Source organism: Colius striatus, chromosome Z, assembly GCF_028858725.1.
Source record: "Colius striatus isolate bColStr4 chromosome Z, bColStr4.1.hap1, whole genome shotgun sequence".
Classification (NCBI taxonomy): domain Eukaryota; kingdom Metazoa; phylum Chordata; class Aves; order Coliiformes; family Coliidae; genus Colius; species Colius striatus.
In genome coordinates this window covers 27,467,680-27,488,960 of record NC_084790.1, presented here as the reverse complement: position 1 = coordinate 27,488,960, position 21,281 = coordinate 27,467,680, and the positions used below count along the sequence as shown (strand labels likewise).

Genomic DNA, 21,281 nt, shown 5'->3' with positions numbered 1-21,281 from the left:
AAACCAATAATGAGAGGTGTCCGTCAAGGGTCTGTACTGTCACTAGTTCTCTTTTAATGTCTTCATTAAAAACATTGACAGTGAGATTGAATGTACCCTTAGCAAGTTTGCAGATGACATCAAGTTGAGCAACTAATTCACTAGAGGGAAGGGATGTCATCCAGACAGACTCTGACAGGCTTGGAGTGGGCCCATGCAAACCTTATGAGGTTCACCAAGACTGTGGGCAATGTCCTGTTCCTATCAGTTTAGATTGGGGGATGGAGAGGAGCCCTGCAGAAGAGGACTTGGGCATCCTGGTGGATGAAAAATTAGACATGAACTAGCAACGTACATTTTCAGCACAGAAAGCCAGTCATATCCTGGGCTGCTAGGTGGCCAGGAGGGCAAGGGAGGTGTCTCTCCCCCTCTGCTCTCCTGAGACCCTACTGGGAACACTGCATCCAGCTCTGAGGCCCCCAGCACTGAGTGGATCCTGAGGAGGCCACAAAAATGATCAGAGTCCCAGAACACATCTCCTGTGAAGAAATTTTGAGAGTTGGCATTGCTCAGCGTGGAGAAGACTACAGAGAGACCTCATTGTGGAGTTTCAGTATATAAAGGGAGCTTGGAAGATGGAGAGAGACATTTTACCAAAGCCTGCAGAGACAGAAGAAGCAGCAACAGTTTTAAACTGAAGGAGAGCAGATTGAGATTAAAGGCAAAAATTTCTCATTGTCATGGTTTGACATGACAACCTTTTCGGATAAGGGGGGGGAAGGGGCTGTAAAGATGGCTCCTATAAGAAGTTGCTCAAAGCTCTCCCCATCTCTGAGCCAGAGCCACTTCTGGGGCTGAGCCAATTAAATGCCTCCACGATCACTTTTTAAGAAGAAGCCAGAAGAGGAAGGTTCTTCCTGTTTCTTCCTTCTTCTGTCCCTTCTTTTTTTCTGACTGGTGGTCGTGCAAGGAGTGAGAAGAGTGAGAGAAACAACCATGTGGACTCCAAAGTCAGAGAGAAAAGAGAGGAGGAAGTGTGCTGGAGCAGAGACTCCCCTGCGTCCTGTGGAAAGGATTAGTGAAGCTGAGACTTGTTTGCATTTCTTTAAAGACCCTGTACTGGGGCAGAGACTCATTTTGCTAAGAACCCCGAGCCAGGGGCAGAGATTCACTTCATTAAAACTATGGCCAGAAGAGGCTGTGTCCTGAGAGAGGGACCCTTTATCACCATGGCCAGAGCAGGCCGTGTCCTGAGGAAGGGACCCAATATTCACAGGGGCTGTAACTACGGGTAAAAACCCACGACAAAGCTCATTAAACTTATGCCCAGAAGAGGCCGTGTCCCGTGGAAGGGACCCTGTATCTGCAGAAACTGCAACTGCAGCAAAGAATCCACGCCTGAGATATCCACCAAGGACTGTGTCCCATGTGAGGGACCCTGTATTGGCCGAAGCCACAGCTGTTGGGAACAACCCACACCAGAGAAGTTCATTAAGGACTGTGTTCTGGGGGAGGGACCTCGTATTGGAGCAGGGGAACAATGCCAGGAGTCGTCCTCCTCTGAGAAGATAGAAGCAGCAGAGCCCATCTGTGAGAGACTGACCACATCCCCCATTCCCTGACCCCCCAGCCGTTGAGGGGGAAGGAGGTGGAGATATCAGGAGCAGTGAGCTGGGCCCAGGAAGAAAGGAGGGATGGGGGAGGGAGATCTTAAAGTGCTGGTTGTAATTTTCTCATCATCCTACTCCCTTTTTGCTTTTATTCCGTTCTGTTTCTTTAGGTAGTAGAATAAACTTTCCTACTTTCCTCTCTAAGTCAAGTACTGGAGTTTGTTTTGCCTGGAACCGGAATTGACAGTGAGCCCTCCCTGCCCTTGTCTCAATCCACAACAACCTTGCTTATCTTTTTCCTCCCGTTTTGCTGGGGCCTCTGCCATCCTAATGAGGGTGGGAGTGAATGAGGAGCACCGAGTGAGAGACTGTCGTGGTGCTGCTGTGCTAGCTGGGCCACACCACGACATTCATAATGACAGTGGTGATTATCTGGAAGAGGTTGCCCAAAGAAGATATGGATGCCTTATCCCTGGAGACATTCAAGGCTAGGTTGCATGGGGCTTTGAGTGAAAGATGCCCTTGCCCATGCAGGGAGGTTGGTTGCACTAGATGATCTTTAAAAGTCTCTTCCAACAAAAACCGTTCTGTGCTTCTAGAAGTCTATGTAAAACTCTATGTGATACAGTTTTTATCATGAGAGGAACAGAAAGATGAGGGAAGACATCTTTAAGGCAGAAATTGAGTCTCAAAACTTAATAAGTGCACCTCAAACATTCTTACTAATAAAACAAGCTGCTATTAGATTAAAAAAATGTATGGAAACAAGTATTAAAAGAAATACCTGATTTTAAGTTCACATATTATTACTTATATCAATAACTCATTTGCTTTTGTCTAAATACTCCAGGTACTATTACACATGCAAACACTTCTGATTTTGGACTCAAAGTCTGGTGTTGAAGGTAGAATTGCACTTTATTTTATACAGTCTGCACTTTATTTTATACAGCCTATAGTAAAAGCCTGGAAGAGTTAAGAAACTTACCATTATGCCACCAACTATATGACACCAAGTGTCAGAATTAAGAGTTTTAGCCCACAGTCACATTAAAGGCATATGACATGCAATCAGGTTCCAGTTTACTCTCCTCTTTTCAAATACAACCTAAATGTTCAGCTGCACTTCTGATTTCTCCCTGCTTTATATTGTATTTTTGCAAATGTTGTTTCATGCTGAAAGGTCCAGCCTCTGATGCTCAGGGAAAAGCATTTGACCCCTCAAGCCATTCCAGGAGGTTTCTTAAATGGAGAATGTCAATCACAGGCTCTCAGTTTTGACTTTATTAAATGCAAACTGACTAGATAAGGATCTAAGTTACGCAAAAGGCAGAAATCTACCCCTGAAGAGTAACTTTGGTTGGTTGCTCTCCCCTGGGAAGAAAGTCTGAGGAGAACAGCATCGCACAGATCACACGAAAGGCAGGAACGCTCCTGGAAGAAGTTTTCCACTGCTGTGGGAAGTGTCTGAACTACTTGTTTCAAAAGAGCACAGCCCAGAGGCTTGAGAGAAACACACACATAGAGTGTACTTTATCAAGCCTGAAAACTAAGGCAGAATTCCTCTGCTTTCATTTTCCATCAGAGAACAGCAATGGGAAGAGATTACTGTACTAGATGTCATCATGGTACTCCCTGTACTTTGCTGTCACAGCTTCCTCAAGATGAACTGCCGCACCACCCATTAAGGCAAATGCTGGATACATTATGCCAGAGCAGTCTGCCTCACACTCATAAAGGCATTTCATAAGGCTAGCATCGTAAAACCCCACCTTGCCTTTGTCACAGTCAAGGCAGATACCCAAGCGCGGCGGTAGGGGAAAGATTCTGCTTGCTGGATCCTTGGGAACTGCAGGTGTCGTGGGGATAAAGAACTTCTTCATGCCTAAAGTGACCATTGTGAAAGGCTGTGAGGAGTCAAAGAAGGCATCTTCGCTGCCGCTGTCATGACCACTGTCTTGCTCGTACCTAGAACAGAAAAACAACCATTTTTCTCTGTCAAATTCTGAAGTGGGATTGGTGATGTCAACTAGAGAAAACTCTTTTCAGGATAAGTTAATGTCTCATTACCACCCACCTAAGCCAGGAGGGAAGATGCATTTAGTAGGTGGAGAACATTTGTGGGCCGCTTTAAACAATTAGTAACAACTAAACACTAATGATGTCAAGAATAAAAAAGATTTTTTTCTAAGGGGAGCAGATGTACCTAACCGTCCTCACACTAGACAATCAATGAATCTACAAGTATAGTAGATTCCATCTGATTTTAAGCTGCTCAAGACATTGGCACTTTTACATTTTCAGTACGCCATACAAGAGGAAGACAGTAGATTTGTTAGTTTCCTCAAAAAGTTTGAAGTCCACAGGAAATAGTCTCCCAGCCTGCTACTCTTAGACACATCCAGGCTTAATACAACTGCAGTTGAGAGCTTCTTCCTGGTTTGTCCACTGTACTTTGGCTTGTGCTCAGTAGCACTCCAATACCGTCTGCAAGCATATAGTATGGCACAACCCATAAGTGACTCAGAATCCACCATGATGCAAGCTACTGCTAAGACACAGAGATATGCAACAGTGGACATTGTACCTCTGAAAAGCTGCCAAACACAGTATGCTAGGGAATTAAGGCAGACACTCCAACTGACAATTAAGTGTTCCTCCGTCTTGCAACTGATGCTTTTTTTTTCACCTTCTCACTTTTACTGATGTATCTTGACACATCCAGGAACCTGACTTCTTTCCCAAAAAGAAAGAATATGGGACTCTGGATGGATAATTAGAACATCTTTCTACTAATAGCAGGGGCTGAACAGGACAATCAGACAAGAAGAGAGACCACATCCTTCAAGCCACTTTCCACTGATTACATTCACCTTGTGTACTAACTGAGACCAGACCTGCTCTTAATTTATTTTTAAAAAGACATCTCCTTACGTAAAACATGCATTAAGCACAAGTCTGCTGTTTACCTTGGGCTGGTCACATCATGGGTGTTGTGAAACAATTTCTGTATCTTGTTGCTAGAAACAACTCCCACCTTCACCAGGTATGAATAGGCTTCCACATGAAAAGCCCAGAAGTGCTTCCCTTTGGCAATCCCAGTGTCACCAATGATGTAATCCAGAGTTGTGTAGCATCCAATCTGCAAGCGCTCAGATCCCAGCAGCAGAGGAAATCCAGCCCTGCTTTCCACAGAGGTTCTTCTTGCGTTCAGCAGGAGATGTTGACTGTTGTATCCACATTTGTCATCAAAAAGAAAGCTGAAAACTGAAAAACAGTATCCAAAGAAATTTACTCTTACCTATGTATGTGGTCTTCTGTTCTTATGAACTTCATTTTAAGTCACACTGGCATCAGAATTTCTCACTTTTAAAGGCTACCATGGACATCGCCCAAGCTAAAACAGTTTCTGTGCTACCTACTTAATCTATTTGTTAACAGTGTTTCTAAACATTTATGCAACCAATAACAGCACAGTAGAAGTCTGGGAGCTACTGGAAACCACCCACTGCTGTCAACGCCAAGAGACACAGACTCAGCACCTTGTGGACACAAAAAACCCAGTACCTGGAGCTGGAGGCGTACGCAGAACAACTTCTCGGCTCCAAGGGCTACAGATGGACCCTTTATATCCTCTAACTCTAAAGGCATAGCTGCTGTCTTCATCAAGATCAGATATTACTTTGCTCTTGCTGCAAACTTCAACTTCCTGCCACGTCACGCCCCCTTCTTCTCCATTAAGTTTATGATACTCTAAAATATAGATATCAGCTGAATCCGTCTTGCCAGGCCATTCCCAACTGATCAGAGCTTTGTTGTACATTCTGCTCTGCTCTTCGTTGATTTCTGGTATTTCTAGACCTGGAATGCCAGAGATTCAGAAGAAAAAAACCTTTGTGTTTAGATACATACTGGTTTAGAATTAACCACACAAACTCTTTTGAGTGGCTATAGCACTGAGGGAACAAGGGGAAGATCTGACTCTGTTAAGAGTGTGTAAGAGGACAGTTCTGTTCATGCACTTACAACAACTTACCGTTTTTACTTTGAAAGTTGTATTATTTATTTTCGCTGGCAGCTAAAAAAAGAAAATATCAAACCCTATTCATTTCTGCCATGCAACCAAAGCCTTCTAGGAAGACCTAGTTCTACTTAACCATAGTATTTTAGAAGCCAATGTAAACTGTTACTGAATGCAATGGCATCTTAACTTCTTTATCAAAGCTGAAGCTAGCATTGCTGACAGGTAATGCCTTGTGCATCTTGGAGACAGAGAAAAAAACTAAAGTCACAGGACTTTAGTTGAGATCTGCAACTGCAACTCTGCTTGAATGTTGCCTCTTTCCAGAGGAGCCCTTAGAGGTGTAACTTGAGAAAGATATGATGGCTTCACAATTTACCATGGGAATGGAAGGATAAGTCACCAAGGATCTCTTCCTGTTTGCCTATGTCCACTACAAAGTCTTCAAAAGTAGATTCAGCTGCTGGTCTGAAGCTCTTTAGTGATTCGGTAGCTTTTTGTATTCTGAAAGCACAGAAGCACAAGGATGGCAGAAAAGAGAAATGAGAATTCATATATGCGTGTGCTTTAAAGTAAAAATGTTTCATTTGGCTTTAAAAACAGTTATTTTTTCAGGTACTCACTGATGTTGCCCAGAAATTTCTTTCTCTCTAGACAGAATTCAAATGCAAAACTTAAAGGCTTTTTTCTGCATCAGTGAAAAGACAACGAACTGGTCATGTTCCATTGGCAGAATATTTTAACAACTTCAGGCATTATGTTCAAAGAACAAAATAAGTGTGAAGCACTAGTGGAGAACAACTATTAAGATCAAAGATTTCAAAGCCAGGAGACCTGTCAGATTAACTTGCTAATACCTGATATTATCTCTGAGGAAAGGAATGTGTCAGAGAGCTGAATCAGCTGCCCTTCCACTGCAGTCCTACTGAATGAGGCCAGGGCTGCTGCAGGAAGAAGCCCCTTCTGTGTGCTGTTTCTTAATGCACCCTGTAAGGTAGTCACTTCTACTGAACAGTACTAGGGCCATCTTCTGAGCCTCTGCAACACAGGTACTGCATTCAGGACTTTGCTAGCAGGTGTCAAAAGAACAAGACTGACGAGACATCCTGGAACAGCACCTATATCTCCATCAGAAGATAATTAAGATACCTGACATGAAGTTGCTTTGCTGTTTGAACAAAACAAGATGGATCAGTTTCTTTAAGCACTTCTTGAGCATATCCTACAAGCCCATTATTTTCCAGGAGCCCTTGATACTCTTCTGCTTGCATTTGCAATTTTTCCAGCCTTAAATTCTTAGAAGCTTCAATTGCTCTAAGAGCTGCAGATTTCTTCTCTTCCAGGACATGAGACAATTTCTCAAAACTATGAGACGCTTCTTGTTTAGCTCTTTCACTGTTGCACTAGGAAAGAACAGAAGATATTTCAGACAGATTCTGTGTATAGAAAAATACTTAAGTTTGTTCAAGGTATCACAGCAAACCAGTTGTCCTTTTGACAAGCAAGCTATGACAATGAGCTATGTTATGCTTTCCAGCACTGAAAATGCAATCAGCACGGCATCCAGGCCAGTAAGCATTTACTATCTTAACAATGAGAATGAAGAGCAGGAAAGTATTCTGATTATGTCCAGTTATGCATGGCATTGATCTAAACAGTTCATGGAAAAGCAGTGTAAAAGCAGGTTAGTCTCTGAAGCCTTCATTCTCAAGAGCTAGGAGCTCTTCCATCTTCCCCAGTCACCCTGAACTCCAGGTCCAGCACAGTTTCTCACATCCACCCTCAGAACTGTAGTGCCACTTCTGACTGCAGCCCTAGATAAACGGAACTACAAAGCATAGTCAACTTGTGTTGAGATACAGGCAGTGCTAGGAGCTCCTGCAATTTCTGCCATTGCATTTTTCAGGTTTTATGTGAGCTGCCGACTCTGACTCTTCTAAAGGGAGGTTTTGCCCACGTGAGTTTTAAGTCTAACCTTCTCTTTGGTTAAGATTATCAAACAAGCTTTATTGCAATTAACTTTACAGCAGCACCCAAAACTTAACTTCTCTCTCTATGTCGCCCAAATATCCCACACTGTCTGCGTTAAGTCTTACCATGTGTGATTTGGTACTAACACAAGCTGTTCAGAAATTGTTTAATCGGCTAACTGAAAAAACACCTCCAAAGAATCTGCAACACTTCACTGAAAAGAGCTAAGTCCCCACTATGACCCTGCAAGGGCCATCCACAGAAAACCCACATGCCACTCTTACCTCTGTTTCTTTCAGCAGCAGATCTAGCTGTGTGATGTGAGCTTTCACCTCACTCTCCTTACTGATGAGGTAGTCAATATCTTTTGAAAGCTTCTCCTGTTAAAACAAAACAGCAAGCCTGCAGAATAAGGGTATCCCACCCAAAATGACAATCAGTGCTAGTAGGTTATAAGCTAGTGTTCAGTTTATCTAGTCACAGGGAGAAGAGCCTGCCTCCAGTTATGAGCAGCAACCCCCTGGAGCATTGCTTGTGACCTGCAATGACTGCACAGGGACATCAGGCTGCTGCTGTGAGATGGACTGGAGGCACAGCCTCCAAGGACAAGAAGTAAAAGCCTCAGCTGGCTTTTCTTTCCCAGCCACAGAAGTCACCCTCTCTTAGGTTGGGAACATGAGTTTTCAGGACATTACTAAAACATACAGAAAAGCCTTGTTAGTTATCAACTTATCTGCAGTAAGATTTGGTAGAAAAAGCAGGTGTTCAAAGCCCAAACTTATCATAGAATCATAGAATGGTAGAGGTTGGAAGGGCCCTTTAGAGGTCATCTAGTCCAACCGCCTTGCAGAAGCAGATTCACCTAGATTAGGTCGCATAGGAACATGTCCAGGTGGGTCTTGAAGACCTCCAAGGAAGGAGACTCCACAACCCCCCTGGGCAGCCTGTGCCACTGCTCCATCACCCTCACAGTGAAATAATTTTTTCTTATGTTTAAGTGGAACTTTTTGTGTTCCAGCTTCATCCCATTACCCCTTGTCCTGTTGCTAGCTACAATAGAAAAAAGGGATGCCTCAACCTCCTGACACCCCGGAGAGAGGTATAAGACACACTTATACCTTACACCTTATAAGTGTGTGTCTCTGCACTTCCTTAGTTGCATGAGTTAACAGCTGCATAGGAAAAGCCTTGCAAACAGGTGAGGAGGCCAAAAAGCACAAAGCAGACTGGTCCACTCTCTTTTTTTTTCCCCTGTGAGCAAGAAAGGAAAAAGAGGAGGTGGCAACAAACACTCTTTAACTAAAAACAATGTTTGCAAGTCTTCCCTGTTGTACTGTGCTTAGGGCATTAACAGCTATGCAACTTTAGAAATAGACAAGGTCGAAAAAGGTATTTCAGAAGTGGAGTGCTTCTAAAGTACCAGCCACAGGACATTTACCTTAAAAAAGTTAGACTGTCAAGTATTAAATGTTTAAACCTTGTCAGTACTGCTGCAGAGTTGGCAGCACTTGGAAGCACTTTTAAGGGGTTGTATTTCAAGCCTCAAAGAAAATATAGTTTAATTTCTCAGATATGTGCTACGTCACACTAATATATACATTAACAGATGTTGCACAACAGCATGCCTCATAACTAGTTTAGTGTCCTCTGAACACACATCCTGGCTTCCTGCCAGGGGAAGTTTGCCCTTACACCAGAGGCTCAGTACTGTTCCTCTTCGTAAGGCTGGGTCCAACAATATTTACTTTTACCTTAAGGGTTTTGTAGGCAGTGCTCATAGTTGTTACTCTATGGTTTGCGTGACATCCACCCAGTTTACAAAGATGACAAACAGGCCTTCTGCAGATTTCACAGTACATATTTACTCTCTCCATTTCATGCTCCGGACACATCAAAATCTGGAAAAAAAAAACCAAAACAAAACACCCAAATCAAAGACAATGCAGGTGTACTTCCAAAAAGAGAGGTACTCAATAAGGCATCAAAACACTTAATCATCCCACAATAGAGTCTGATTTCATAAATTGATTTCTTATATTATTTTCCAGCTTCCGTATTTGTCCACATCAGCACAAGCCCAGAAGATGAATACACAGTTTCATGAGGTTTACACTGAGTAAACCTGCAGCAATGTCCATGTACCATATCACCTAGCCTCCAAACTGCAATCAGGCATTCTGTGTGTCCCTGGAACTGTTTCCACACCTCAAGGTCCCTACATTGTGAATGCAACAGATGACACCTACCTTGTAACATTTAACTGTGTCCACGCCAGCACCTTTTGAAACAGCTGTGAACTGTTTCTTAAAGCAAAAGCTGACATAATACTATAACGGTTTAAGTCTAAGGTAGACTCTGATTGGTCACAAAGCCATTGCTCTTAGAGCCACCACCACCAGTCAGTCATCTTAAAGACAAAAGGTTCCAGTGTTTCGGTTTTCCTGACTGACTCCAATTACAAATCCTTCATGCTGAGTATCAGCTCACACACACACACAAACAAAAAGGGACAGGAAAGAGCACAAAAAACCACACACACACACACACACACAAGTAGAGACATACATGTGCACACACTCACACACACAAAAAGAGACAGGAAAGCGCACAAAAAATTGAAAACTGTCAGTAACATAAATATGGACACACCATGCTAACATTGCAGATCATCTCTGAAACCAACTCCCAAGCCCTAAATGTTATCTTCGGCTATGGTGAAAAGCCTGAAGACAGTCTCACTTGCATATTGGTACGTAAGAAAGTTATTAACCAGTATATGCAATAAGCCATCCTGTTGTCATTGACTACTGGATTTGAACGGAAAAAAAAAGGGGGAAACTGTAGGAAAATCAGTAGTGAGGGCAGATAACTCTGAAAGCTGCAGCCATGCTGTTAGTCTGTACAAGTAATTTTTCCATAGTAGTGCACAGTTACATCTAACAGAAACCACATGGGTTTTTTAATCTCCTCATATAAGCAAGAATTACAGCCTGTAAGCTAGAGACAGGTCAGCAGATCACCTTGTCTAGTTCTCTCAAAATTCAAGAACAATCAGCTCAGTATATGCTTTTCCCATCCTCACCACACGTTACAAAGTGCTCTCCAGTCTGTTTGTAAATTAAAGTGATGACTGAGAACATTGTTTAGAAGACCAGCAAATACTCCCTGCACCCAGTTCAGGTCTTAACAATGCAGTACAATGAAAAATGCTCTTTTCTGTCTTTCCGTTAAGCTGAAATAGTCCTCGAGAAAGCCTCTGTAAGAACACCATCAAGATAAGTTTATTGTTGCTGGGAAGTTTTTCTACAAAGTAAATGTATCTATAGTTGATTTAATTATACTATTTTTCTCTTCTTTTCTTTTTTTTAAAACAGTATGTCTGTCTTCTCATATAATTTGAAAAAGCTAGGTCCCACACATGCACACACAGTTAATACATCAAGGTCTGGATGATTTAAATCACTTCTTTTGCTTGGCTTCAAGAGAATCCAGCTACTCACTTGTAAATCCAAATTCATGCTGCATGTAGCAGAACAACATATGGTACCTTTACACAAGGTTCACATGTTGGCTTTGGTCTTAAGTATCAACACTGAGGCTATGAGGGTACAGATAGCGTATAAGCAAAATTTTTAAGGAGCTATACAGCATTTTAGATCAAGAGCCGAAAGACAGCATGCAAACTTCTACCTTACTCATTTATCCAATAAGGGGACATTCCACAAAGACAGCTGTGTGCTAGTGCATTTTAAATCATGTGCTTATTCTTAGCTGGAATGAACACGTCAAGACTCAAAACAGCACACAAGTGGACTTCTGGGTGTTCACTAGCTGCCAGATCACTCACTTCTGAGGCTCAATTTTTTCCATCCTCAGAACTAAGCTATACCAACAGTCAAAAGCCTCTTACACAGGGCATATTAAGCAATTCTACTTAATTTAATCAAAATAAACCAGGACTCCTCAGGATTTCCAATATTTGAAGAACCATTAGCAAGGTCACCAGCCACTGGCATGCTGAGGCAAGTGCTGGGACTTTATTGTGGTGTCCTGTTAGAAAAGTGGCAGTTCTCACAGTTCCTCTCATAACTTGAATTCACTGGTATGCTCTGCACCATGCTTAGCTGTAAAGAAAAGTTACAATACTCTGAAATCAGTTTTCTCTGTAGGCAGCAGCAGGAGTGTGTAAAGTAGAAAACTTGTCATTATCTTTTTCTCTTCTGCTACAGCTAAAAAAAATAATGTATAATAACAACAGAGACCTGCGCTCAACCTTTTGCTATTGTCAGATGTAAGAAAAGAGGAGAGAAAGAAGATGTTTAGTCACAGATCAAGCTGAGGCGCAAAGTATCCAAAGGCAACCTGCCTTAAGGGGATAAAGGGGACACCAGCTGTGTCATACTTGAGTTTAACACACAGGCATCCACCTTAACCTGACTTCTAGAGAAAAGTGCTGCTGTTGTAGATGTTCAAGATTATTAAGACATTAAGAAGAAGAAGAAAAAAAAAGACCTGAATCACAAAAAACACAATCCATTTCCCAAAGGGAAAAATCTTTATTTTAGGGTCTCCCTCAAATGTGTTCTCAATGTCCTCTTCAACAACCACTTCAGCAGCAAAACGAACAAAAGCATATGGTTCACTCAATAAATAACAGCAACAGCCAGCACAACGCTATGGTTGCAGAGGTATGTCTGAAGCTCTATGCAAATGCTGCAACCCAAATTCTGTGAGATACAGTGTACTTACTTTGGGTCTGAAGTTGGTGGTTGGTCCTACATACTCATGCTGGGCTTTCACAGTTCCCCAAGGATGGTGTATTTTGAAACATTCGTTGCAATAGCTTGCACTGCAGTCCATGCAGCTCTTTGTGGACTCTTGAGGTGGGGGTTTGCAGAAGTCACACATAATAGCAATGGCTGCCCTGGCTGCCTGTCTGTATCTTTCCACGATGGTTTCCAACGTGAAGTTGCGAAATAAGCCATTGATCCCACGTTCTCCAAGATCAATATCCCGCTGACAACCCGGACAAGGAAACAGACTCGATCTAGGAGTCAGTGAATTGCGTTTTCTGCCTGTGTAGACACCAAATCCTGATTTAGGAGGAGCATAAACAGAAGACGTTTAGACTTTACAGGGAGAAGTGCATGAACTTATGAACCAATTCCAAACTATTGTACCACATCATCCAAACCAGTACAATATCAATTCAAACTAGGTCTGCCACGTCAAAGAGAATACATTTGCCATGACAAGTGGCAGTGAAGTGTCTGAGTCCATGGGACATTACTAACTACTATTCTAAAACTTCATTCTACATTCAGATTAATTTAGCTATTCCAATTCTATGTTCATCTAGTTTTGGATGCATTTGAACTGCATTTTTTCAAACACTAAGCATAAAACCTTCAGGAAACCTGTTAGTTTTAGGCTACAGAGACCATATAGAGACCAACGGCTTTGTAATATATTGAAGTGAAGGATGCTTATTCTCAAAGTGAGACAGTTATTCCTGGACAAATATAGCCAAATTCAATAGTGACTCGGCCCTTGCCAAATGACCTTGATATAGTACAGCTGCTAAGTAAGCCCCACACATCATGTCTGAGAGATTCTTCTACCCTGAACTGGGGAAACAGATATGCAGGGTGCATCTCTCTCTTTTCATTTCAAAAGGAGACTGAAAAGAAGCTGCACGCCTACCTAACAGCTACACACAATTCTCCCCTCCTCTCCAAAACAGTGACCAAAGGCTCAAGTGAAGCCACAAGCTGTCCCGGTTTGAACTAGAATAGAGTTAAGCTTCTTCCTAGCAGTTGGATTTATGCTGTGAACAATGTTGATAATGCAGAGATGTTTTCAACACCGCTACGCAGTGCTTGTACAGCATCAAGGGCTTTTCTGCTTCTCACACCTCCTGATCAGCAAGCTGACTGAGTGTTCACAAGGAGCTCTGAGGACATGTGGCCAGAAGAGCTGACCTGAACCAGTCCAATGGCTGTCCTATAACATAGTACATCATGTAGAGTATAGAAACTGGCAGCAGTTGGCTGGAAGGAGTGGATCAGCGGTCGGGCATCAGTCAATGGGTGCTGAGCAATGGCACTGGGCATCACTTGGGTTGGGCTGGGGTTTTTTCTGTTTTCCTTTCGGTTTATTTCTTTCTATTATATTCCTTTTCACTGCAATGATTGTTATGTAGCCGTGCTATTGTTATTAATCTTGTATTCCATTTTAGTTATAGGTTAAGATAGGATCAGTTTAATGAGTTTCAATTGTTTTTCCCCTCATTCTCACCCCAATCCCATTGTGGGAAGAGGGTGGGGTGAGCAAATGGCTGTGTGATGCTCAGTTGCTGTCTGTGGTTAAACCACACAACGCAAGTCTAATGAGCCTTCGCAGACTGATCAAGGGAATGACACACATAGATTCAAAAGCTATTTACAGGGTAATGTTCTTGAGGCTGTCAAACAGGGGGCACAGCCCAATGTCTTGATCACAAACCTGCAGAGCACAACTATAAAAAAAGTGCTTTATGCATTTTTGAGGCGGGTTAAGCCAGTGTTTAGGCTGAATAGGCATACCCATAGTATACCTTTACAAAGAAACAAAAAAAATCCTCTGTATCTGGAGCACAGTTTTAAGATTTTGAGAGGACTGCATGTTGGTATAATTAGCTTGTAAATGGAGGTACAACTTAAAGCTGAATTCTTAGTGTTGAAAAAGATTGTTCAGAAAGGGAAATTTGTCCTCATCTGTATTTAGTGAGCATCCTCCCTTGAGAAGTGTTGATGCTTCATGTCTTTTTAAGTGTTCTTTGATGCTATCCAAGACACTTGCCTTTTGCCACTCTCCTACGGCTGCTTCACTCAACAATCCAAAACTCCCTTCCTTACTGTGCCTTTCCCAGTCTCTTTAAAGAAACAAACCGGCACTCACAGAAAGAACTAGCTCTTTTAAAAAATCTTTGACGTGTGCCCTGTGGTAGTCATGCACGACTGTCAGCTAAGAAGCCACAACCAGAGCACGGATGGGTGTGTACAGGCTGGCAGTCTCAAACTCAGCTAGTCTCATGCCTTTCTGTAGGTTCCAAGTAGAACAACTAGCTGCACTTACAAAACAGCATGGGTGACACAAGCACCAATACAAAATTCCCTGGCTAAAGGAAGCAGAGATTTGGGTTTTATTTTTGTTCTGTTGGGGTTTTTTTTCAGTACCTACTTGAATTAATTACCCAAACTGCACATCGTGTAGTACCTGTAACTTGGCATAAACAGCAACACACACATGCAACACATAGCAACAGCAGTGAAATGCAAACTGTATTTCCAATGTATGCTCTAAGCTAGCACGGAACACAGGAACACAGAGAGACTTTCTATAGGCTTCTACAATGGCCTAAACAAAAAGACCATTTTGCATGCAGTGCCATGCAGTCAACAGCTACAGAAGGGATTTGAGTACTTACTTTTGCTAAAACTAAGAAAACAACGGTACAGTGTCATATGTAGAGAGATTGCCTAAAAGCAGTACACTATACCAGAGAGCAGGCAATGATGAAGCAAGGTAACAAGAAAAAAAACCAAAACATGGTGCAGTGGTCAAGTTTAAACATAGAATCAGAAATTCATATCCAGTAGCATGTTTTCAAAGTCTTGCCCAAGCGGCTCGAACGTGGAAAGGGTGTTTGTTTAACTCAAAGGTGAGTTCAGCTACATCCCAACAGAGCCTTTCATTCTGCCCGTAGTGGACCAAAATGAGACCATCACCATGGGCCATGCTCTGTGAAAACTGGTAACACCTAGCTTGTGGAAAGCAATCCAGTATCCAGGAAGTCCTGCGCACATTCAGATATCTCATCCCTTTCCACTGACAGCACTCTGACAACCCAGGACGGGGTTTCTCCCAGTTTAAGCATCAGAAGTTGACTTGCTAAGCTTCTTAGTGTGCTCAGTCACTTCCACATTTAAAGCATGGAAACATTTTCTTTTTGCCCAGCAAGTGTTAAAATACTAAAACGCAGTAAGAATCAGTCTGAATGAGCTTTCTGCTTACAGGATTTCTATACTCGTATTTTAAAAAGAAAGCACTGACAAAACCATAAATTACTTCAAGCACTACCTCCTGTCTCTTGTGTCCAGTTTGCTGAAACTGGGTTCTGCTATGATATATCAAAAAAAAAAAAAACACCAAAACAGAATAAATAAAAAAACTCAAAATGCACAAAAAAAATAGAGGAGCAAAATCCATGGATTAGACGTGTGGTTTAGACCTCCTCATAGCCTCTTTTACACTTTCTCAGTCTGTTTACAACACGCAGGTACCTATCTTGTGAAATATAAGCAAACATCACAAGAAATCTTCCACATGGTTTGTAAATAGACTGCTATACTTTCAATGAGTAGCTTAATTAGAAACTACAAAATTAGCACAACATAGGCTCACGCTCAAACTTCAGACTCACAAATATTAGAGCACAGATTACAAAGACTCAAGTCAAAGTACAAAGACTCAAGTCTTGAAGACAACGTTTAACTGTCCTCTTCCAAAGAGAGGTACCAATACTTAAAATGCTGAAAAGTCCAACCTGCAGCTGACAGATTGCAAAGGGATAAGACATTTAAAGCTAAAATTGTGGTTTCCAAGTAAAACAGTATCACCAGAACTATATGGTTATGGAAGACATGGAAGTTAAATGTGTGAGAGTTTAAAAAAATAAAGACTTTAAAAGTCAACTGGATTCTTATCAAAGTTTTTTAAAAATACAAATGTATATTATCATCCTCCGAAACTCAGCTGATGCCTTTGGATGGATTTTTAGGAAGGAGAATATAGATACTTTTATCTTTCCTGAATCAAGGGTGCTTTCTACAAAAAGGGCAGAGAAGGACAGCATTCCAAGAGCTCTCACAGAGTCTTATGGTACCTTTGTTTTATGACACTTTCAGTCTTCAGCTGAGGCAATTTAAATTTCCCATTCCAGCTAGTTGCTTTGTCCTCCTCTGAGTGTGAATTTCAGTTTTGTGTTTAGCTCAGTTCATATCTTTGTTGAAGGACACAAGATTTCTATGCATTGCTCACGTGCCTGCTAAAATTATGGCAATGTGGAGCTTTGGAGTTTTTTCTATTTTTGACACAGCATCACACTGAGAAAAAGAAACATTTTTGTCAACAAGTCCGCATGGCGGCTGAGATGCTCAGACTAGTTCAGTTTTGGAAATTAGGTGTATTTAAAAAAAGGAGACGCTGACTAGCCTTCAGCCTGACTGCGTCACTAAGTATGTCAAACATTACAAGCATGTCAGTTTTAAAGACTTCATTTTCCTTATATATTTATGTGCTGTGACAAATTGCCAGATCCAGAACTGCCTACTCAGGCAAATATGGTGTAAATTTCCATCTGCTTTTTTAACAAATTAAGCAGGCTCTGATACAATGAGGAACTAATATTATCTTCCACTTAAAAGCCATGGCCTGCCATGACATGCCAATGTTATAATAATAATCAATATAATAATTACACTTCAGAACCACTAAGACAGCAGTTTTATTGAAACTTGAGCATGTAAAGTCTTGAAAATTAAAAAGCAGGGGTAGGGGAGTTACTGTTGAGTTTTTGTTTTAAAGGGATGAGATAATATGGCTGTATGTTCCGTCATGCTCACACACAAGTAAATACATATAATTGAACTCTTAACCGAATTCCAGCCCAGCTGAGCTTTAAGTCAGCGTTCAACGGTATGAAAAGCTTTCCTTATATAAGTCCTTCACTGTACCTTTGCCCACTGAGAAAGACATTTTGTGGACTTGACCACTGACAAAAAACTATATGCTAACCAAAAACATTTAACTCGGTATCTAAATGCTAGACTATCTCTAGCCAATACAAGAAGTAAAGCATTTCCACCTCTCCACTCAAAAGACCTCCTCTGTGAGGCTGCGAACAATGAACAGAAAGCTGTTTAGAAATCAAAGAATGAGGTACATCATCAGTTTACAATGGTTCAAATGAAATGCATCGTTTTCTCTCCTGTAAAACTACTGCAGGGCTGAAAGGCAAGAATGTTTAATTTCCTAGCATGTGAAACAACTGTAGCATGTTTGCAGAAAGGAAAAAGGGAGAAAGGAAGAAACTGGGGGGAGGGGAGGGCTGTCCCACAGGGAGAGCTATGCTCATTTTCCTGTGATGTGCCCAGTGCTTTTTAGGGTGATGAGGGGGAAGCCCATTATTTCCAAGTCTCACCTCTCTCTTGCCACTCATCAAACACGTATGAAGTCTTTTGGAAAATATTAATCCCTCTCTACTAGCGGGTCAGATGAGGAGATAACACAACTTCCCATTGGTTTGCTGCGATGGTGGCAGACTACTGTGAATTTAAAGATCATAACCCCTGCACAACCTGAGCATGTCTACATCAGGGCAGGAAGGAGTATCAAGAACAAGCCTTTCTTGACCCATTGTTATGGTCATAACGAAGCAGAAAAAATAAACCTTGCAAGTAGAGTGGTCAACAGCTCTGGCAGCACTGCCTCCTCCTCCTTCTAGCATGGGGCGGGCTGTGACGCAGCACTGTATACAGGCTATGTCACTACAGATCACTATTTCTGCTGCCTGACGGAGGGCAAGCTGGATGGCAGCGTTTCACAGGAGATAAAGGATTACCTCCTTGTTCACACTGCTGAAGGCAGAGGACTTACTCCCCACATTTCCCTCCCAGCTTCCACGGAGGTCAGATGGCCCACAGCATGTCCACCACTCTCAGGCACCCAGCCTGGTGCTATGATGTCCATGTTGTAGAAACACAATGCAGACAGCTGCACTGAAAACTGGTGAGTGCTTAGGTCTGCACATACAGTGCCATGCCATAATGTTATGCTTACTGAGGAAAAAGCTTAGATATGGGAGAAGGTGGTCTCTAGTGGGCTCTCTGTTCAGCCTTCATGTAACACTGCAGTTAGAGAGGGCTCAAACAGCAGATGAAGTGTACACTGAGCTAAACAGTGACTGCAGGGCTTTGTGCCCCACATCCAGAAAACAAGACTGTAATGAAGGCAACCAACCATTTGGTGTGGGTATTCCCACAAATTACTAAAGCCGCACATAGCCAAGTGTGGCAAACACAGCATTCATTTGTCAAACTGATCGGAAAGAGTATCAGTACCAACCTGGAACTTGTTTAAAAGAAGATGGTGAAACAAAACACTTGAAATTTTAAAACTGGAAAGGGGAAGTTGAATGTCAGTAACATACGTAAACACAAAACAGAGCTTTAGGGTTTGTCTTGTGGGTGACTTGCAGAACACCGTGGAGTGTGGTTTTGAAGTGGATAATTATGTCAGAAGGAAGCATAAAGTCAAGATGAGGTTTCTTTCAGGAAGCACAGTACGCACAAAGTGCTTTTGATGTATCTGTCTAAGCACAGATCAGCTCATCTGTGGATTACACAGACAGCTGTAGCAGTCCTTCTAGTATATCACAAACAGCATGAGGAGTCCTACAGCTAAGTGCTCCTTAAAGCTCTGAGCAGATGACACTGAGACTGTTAGCATAGCCTCACAGTCATCTGTGCTCCAATTTTGCAACCATGCAATGACCAACATCTATGAAAAATTATTTGTTGTAAGCGTAACAAAACAGGTAGGACAAAACTATGATTTGCCAAGTCTGCAGAGGCTCAGAAGGAAGTTCAAACTACTGAAGTGAGGCTGGCTGAAACCTCGGACAACCGCCCCAGCAGTACTACAGACAGGCAATAAAATTGCCAAGACCTTCGTCTCAACACTATTGACCATGATGTTACTGCATCTTGATGTAACTGAAATGCAGGAATAAATACAATGGTTACAAAGATTCAGAAGATGCCAGAAAGACAAACTTATATGTGAAATCAAGTGCACTGTCATTAAAAATACTCTCATTGTTCTTGCCACAGAATGAACAAGACTTGCACTGTCCCTAAGTCATGTCTTTAACTGCGTCAGGAGTACTGGGAAGACATTTTTACCAATGCAGATACCACTCAGCTCATAATAAATACATAAAATTAAGAAAAATGCACAAAAATTCTGATACGTACCTGATCTACTAATCCTGTCAATTCTGTCCATGCTAGAAGTAGAGATTTTAATTCGAGGGCTACTTTGATTAGAGGATTCAGAGCCTCCATCAGCAAAAGAGTCTTCAAATGCAAAGAGTATTTCTTTCACACATTTGTGACAGACATTGTGCTGGCAAGGAAGGATCAGTGGATGGGTAAATAATTCCTTGCATGCTGGACAGATGAGCTCTCTTTCAATACCTTTAATGGCAACCTTCATGAAAGAAAGGGGAAGAAACATGTGTAAGTGCAGAAAAACGTGAGCTGGCAAGACTCAAGGCACAGCCGTCTGACTGTATGTCACCAAAGCCCAGCTCTGTCGAAGGACTGACTATTGCAATACAGTTCTAACTGGTTTGAAGCACTCCCTCTGGTTAACACTGCAAACAAATGTCAACATTTCCGAAAGAATCGTCCATTCATTTCAATTCAAATGAATGCTGCCACCAGGCAAACTCTATTCATCTTTAGGTCATGTCTGCATTGCAGGGGAGGAAAGGAGGGGAGTAGTCTTAATTCCACTCAAGGACCTAATGAAATGAAAGCAACCGTACTTCTTAACAATAGGAACCTATACGATTAACTCGGCTTGCTCCCTCGCTTTTCAAGGGTGGAGGGGGAAAAAAGAAAGAAAGAAAAGGACGTTAGGTGTCAGATTGGTTAAACAACTGGCTTTCCTGTCGTATAATTCACACGTAAGGGCTGAAACTGCCGTGACTTCATTAGGCTAATAATTCGAGCCGGGAGCGTTATTTATTTATTTATTTATTTCCCTGTTGGCTGCACAAAGAGCAGCCCGTGGATCAATGCAGCTCTTCAGTAATTTAACGACTCCACAACCATCTGGCACCACGGCCAAGAGTACCGCTGGGAACGCAAGCTAACGGCGGACAAACCCCGGCATCACGACGAAGCGAAGCATCAAGTTGCGGGCGCCGCCCGTGTCCCCGGCTCTCGCCACTGCTTAGCCCGCCGCCGGGACGGCCGTGCGCCCGCCAAGCCCCGGCGGAGAGCCCCGGCGGAGGGCCCCGGCGGAGAGCCCCGGCGGAGGGCCCCGGCGGAGAGCCCCGGCGGAGGGCCCCGGCGGAGAGCCCCGGCGGAGGGCCCCGGCGGAGAGCCCCGGCGGAGGGCCCCGGCGGAGAGCCCCGGCGGAGGGCCTCCGCCCCGCACCGCGTACATCGCGGAGGGAGCGAGCAGACTTCGCACCACGTCGCCCCACCCCATCGCCCGCACAAGGCGCAACAGCGGATGGGACGACAGACCCCGAACCCTAAGGCCGCGTTCCCCCCCTACCCCCCGCTCACCGGGCTCGCCGGCCGATCGTCCTCCATCCTCGCGTCTGCCCGGCCCGCCGGCTCCACGGCGGCTCCCCGCCCGGCAGGACGCCCTCAGCCCGGGCGGGAGGTGGCCCGCCGAGGGGCGGGGGCGGAGGGAGGGGCGGGGGCGGAGGGAGCGCCGTCCGCCGGGCGAGGCCAGCGGTTGGCGCCCCGCACACAACGGTGGGCGGGCGCGGCACCGAGCACCGCCAGCGCGGCAGTGCCGAACGCGCCCGGCGGGGGCCAGCGCGGCCGGCAGGGGGCGGCGCGCCGCCCGGCCGATGGA

General features: G+C 43.3%; 1 protein-coding gene across 2 annotated transcripts; it reads right to left on the bottom strand.

Moving 5' to 3' along the window:
• Positions 1–2,594: 2,594 nt before the first annotated feature.
• TRIM36 (tripartite motif containing 36) lies at positions 2,595–21,063 on the bottom strand. 2 transcript variants are annotated; one of them, XM_062018118.1, is made up of 10 exons: positions 20,984–21,063; positions 19,659–19,893; positions 12,331–12,674; positions 9,333–9,479; positions 7,866–7,961; positions 6,760–7,013; positions 5,990–6,114; positions 5,157–5,450; positions 4,559–4,856; positions 2,595–3,557 (listed from the first exon to the last, which is right to left on the bottom strand). In XM_062018118.1, exons 1-10 carry the CDS (start codon positions 21,008–21,010, stop codon positions 3,203–3,205), a joined length of 2,175 nt encoding a protein of 724 aa, XP_061874102.1. In that variant the 5' UTR covers positions 21,011–21,063; the 3' UTR covers positions 2,595–3,202. The 2 variants fall into 2 exon arrangements, with proteins under 2 accessions (XP_061874102.1, XP_061874103.1); XM_062018119.1 differs by having other exon boundaries at positions 12,331–12,656.
• Between the last annotated feature and the right edge of the window lie 218 nt (positions 21,064–21,281).